Source organism: Wasmannia auropunctata, unplaced genomic scaffold (genome assembly GCF_000956235.1).
Source record: "Wasmannia auropunctata unplaced genomic scaffold, wasmannia.A_1.0 LD324894.1, whole genome shotgun sequence".
In the NCBI taxonomy this organism is placed as follows: Eukaryota; Metazoa; Arthropoda; class Insecta; order Hymenoptera; family Formicidae; genus Wasmannia; species Wasmannia auropunctata.
The window spans coordinates 1-3,054 of NW_012037996.1; the positions used below are offsets into that span (position 1 = coordinate 1).

The 3,054-nt window shown below is 26.8% G+C and overlaps 1 protein-coding gene across 1 annotated transcript; it reads left to right on the forward strand.

Annotated features, from left to right (window-relative positions):
• Window positions 1–24: 24 nt before the first annotated feature.
• LOC105460294 (putative fatty acyl-CoA reductase CG5065) lies at window positions 25–3,050 on the forward strand (the record flags this gene model as incomplete). The annotated part of the gene is made up of 3 exons (XM_011706724.1): window positions 25–396; window positions 2,426–2,674; window positions 3,039–3,050. Coding segments are annotated over exons 1-3 (486 nt in total), but the record flags the coding sequence as incomplete, so codon positions are not given.
• Window positions 3,051–3,054: the final 4 nt, after the last annotated feature.

Consider the following 3,054-nt stretch of genomic DNA (forward strand, 5'->3'; position numbering starts at 1 on the left):
TCTGCATAATGAAGTTGAATTTTGTAGGTATAAGGATTTATTCGATCAAAACGAATTTTTCTATCGACATAGCAAAAGTGACAATCGTTCCGAGTGTTTCAATATCTACATTTTTCTTAAATTATCAAAACACATTATTTTATTGTTCATGTTGGATTTGATTTAAGAATAATGAATAAGATGACCCTTGAGATGACCACTGATCCAGCCAAGTCAATCCCTGCGTTTTACACTGGACAAAGTATATTTTTGACAGGTGCAACGGGATTTCTGGGTAAAGTGCTTATCGAAAAGGTATTGCGATCTTGTCCTGATGTTCGTGAAATATTTCTGTTGATGCGGCCGAGAAAAGGATTATCTATTAATGAAAGGCTTGAAAAAATATTAAAGTTGCCGGTAAGCTGAATATAATAATTATTTTCTAATTTTATTTCTTTTTGAGATTTTTGTGGTCTTTAAAATGTTTTGCTTAATTTAATGTGTCTTATTTAAATGTAAAATTTTTTTTTTAAATATTACCACAACATTATTATTAAGAGAAGTTATTTTTGACATTAAAATTTTAAAAGAGTATACAATATAATAAATCAATAAAACTTTTAAAAGAGTATAGTATAATAAATTAATAAAATATTGTAAAAAATGCATATTTAAAGTAAAATACTGCTGCGGATGACTTTAAACCGTTTTAATCTTCTATTGTAAATGTATCAAAAATATCTTAGAAATTTTTGTAATTATTACAACAAAAACGTTTTCATAAATTATAACGGTCTTTTCCATTTTACAACTAACGATAAAAATAAGCCTCAAATAAGATAAATCTTCAGCCAAGATGAATCTTGGTGCTTAATAACATTTTGCGCGTGAGAAAAAAATATTTTTTCTTATCATTTATTAGTTATTGCGATATCATTACAAGCCTCAAAGTCAAATTGAAAAGATACATTCGTAACGACCGTTACGAATGTAAATTTAAACTCTGGCTGATATTTCTCGCAAAATATTTTTCACAATGTTTTAAGAGATTAAATACATTTTGTATCTAGAGATACAAAAAATAGTTTATATTTATGATTATTTATAATATTTTATTTCTCTAAACGTATTAGAAATATCAAAGCAGGGTTTGTACTAATATTTTATTAATAACATGTAAAATTGTTTACAAATATTGAAAAATAAGAGAAATATTGCTGTTGACATTAAGCGTGTTAGCTGCTGTAACGGTTTGCAGTATATACCTACTGTATATCTACACAGTTGAGCGGAAAAATAAAAACGCAATAAATTTTAAAAATATATAGATAAATTATAGATGAATCTAGTCTTTATTGTAGCCGATTTTAAAAATTTGTAATTGTAGCAAAATGATGCTTATCAAAATATGTATAAGAGTACAAATTATTGTCTAAAAATTGTTCAGTTTTTTTACAAAAATTAGCATTACAGACGCGCTATTTGACATTTTTTAGCCTTTACTGTAATTTACTATTAAATCGCATCAACCTCAAGACATACAACTGTCAAAAAATGCAATGACAGTCGTTCAACAAAGTAAGCGCAGCGAAAGAATCAATTAGCATTGTGGAAAAGCGACAACAATAAATTTCGTAAGATTCGAATATCGATTTAATATGCCTTTTTGAGAAATGGAAACTGAAAAACTATCAATGTAAAAACAAAACTAAGATGTAAAAAAAACCTCTATGAAGTCTGCGTATTTTCATGCTGAATAAATAAAAAAACGAATTCAATCCATTCATTCGTTTCTGAAATATAATTTTGGATATCAATCTAAAATTTCGAGCAAAACGCACTTTTGAGAAAAGCGCGCGTTCAAAATTTTAATTTTTACTTTTAGTTTTTAAGCAATATACATTTTTTTTACTTCTGTACAATTATCTTTTCCAGGGCTATATATAAGTAGATTTTCTGGGGTAAGGGACAAAGAACATCTTGAACACCATAGAAACACGTACAGCTGAACAGAGCTCTGTGGAGTTTGTTCAGCAGTTCACTCGGCGAAACGCCTATCTCATTCAAACGCTATAACTTTTTTTATTTTTGCGCATTCCGAGTTGCAACTTTAGCAAAATATTTTAAAGTATTTTATTATTAAAAAATGCAAAAATTAATAAATTGATTTTTTTATGCATTTGAGTGTATACAAGATGTTTATTAGTATTAATATTATTAAATTGCTTGTCAATTTATCAATAAATCATGATATTAGGATTCAAATTTTATTGTAAAACTATCTTTTTAAAATAGACACATAATCAGCGTACAAAGTTGGTACAAACTGAAAGATGTATATAAACTCATGCAAAAATATAAGCACTAAGATCCACCTCGAATAGGTTTATTAGTTGTGTATTCACATGTCAGTCAATTTCACTTATTATTGTTTTTCCTATTTTAGTTATTTGAAAAATTGCATGAAGAGCGACCTTCAAATTTCAAGAAATTAGTTCCAATTTCTGGCGATGCCAGTGAGAAGGAATTGGGTATATCGGCTACGGACAGACAAATGCTGATTGAAAGAACGACTATAATAATACACATAGCGGGAAATGTAAAATTTAATAACACTTTAAAATATGCCATACTTACCAATACTAGATCAACGAGAAACATCTGTATTTTAGCGCAAAGTATGAAGAATTTAATAGTAAGTCGATAAGGGAGATTATACATTCATATAGTTTATTATATCACACGGTATTACACGATATATCTCACGTTGTACATACTTAAATGTAGTAATATTTCACAAAAAGAACTCATATTTCAATCACAAATTTTATTCTAAATAATAATTATTATGTATTATATCTTTTAAGCTTATAACAGTAAAAAGTAAGTTTATCTAGACGAATGTAAATACATAATTAAAATATTATAATTAATATCTGCAATATAATATAAAATATAAATTATTACCTATAGTTATTATAAAAACTTTTTTATTCTAAAGAAGGTTTTTAAAAAGCTTAATTTTTTAATAAATTACTTTTACACTATGTGTGTTGAAGGCATTAGTGCATGTTA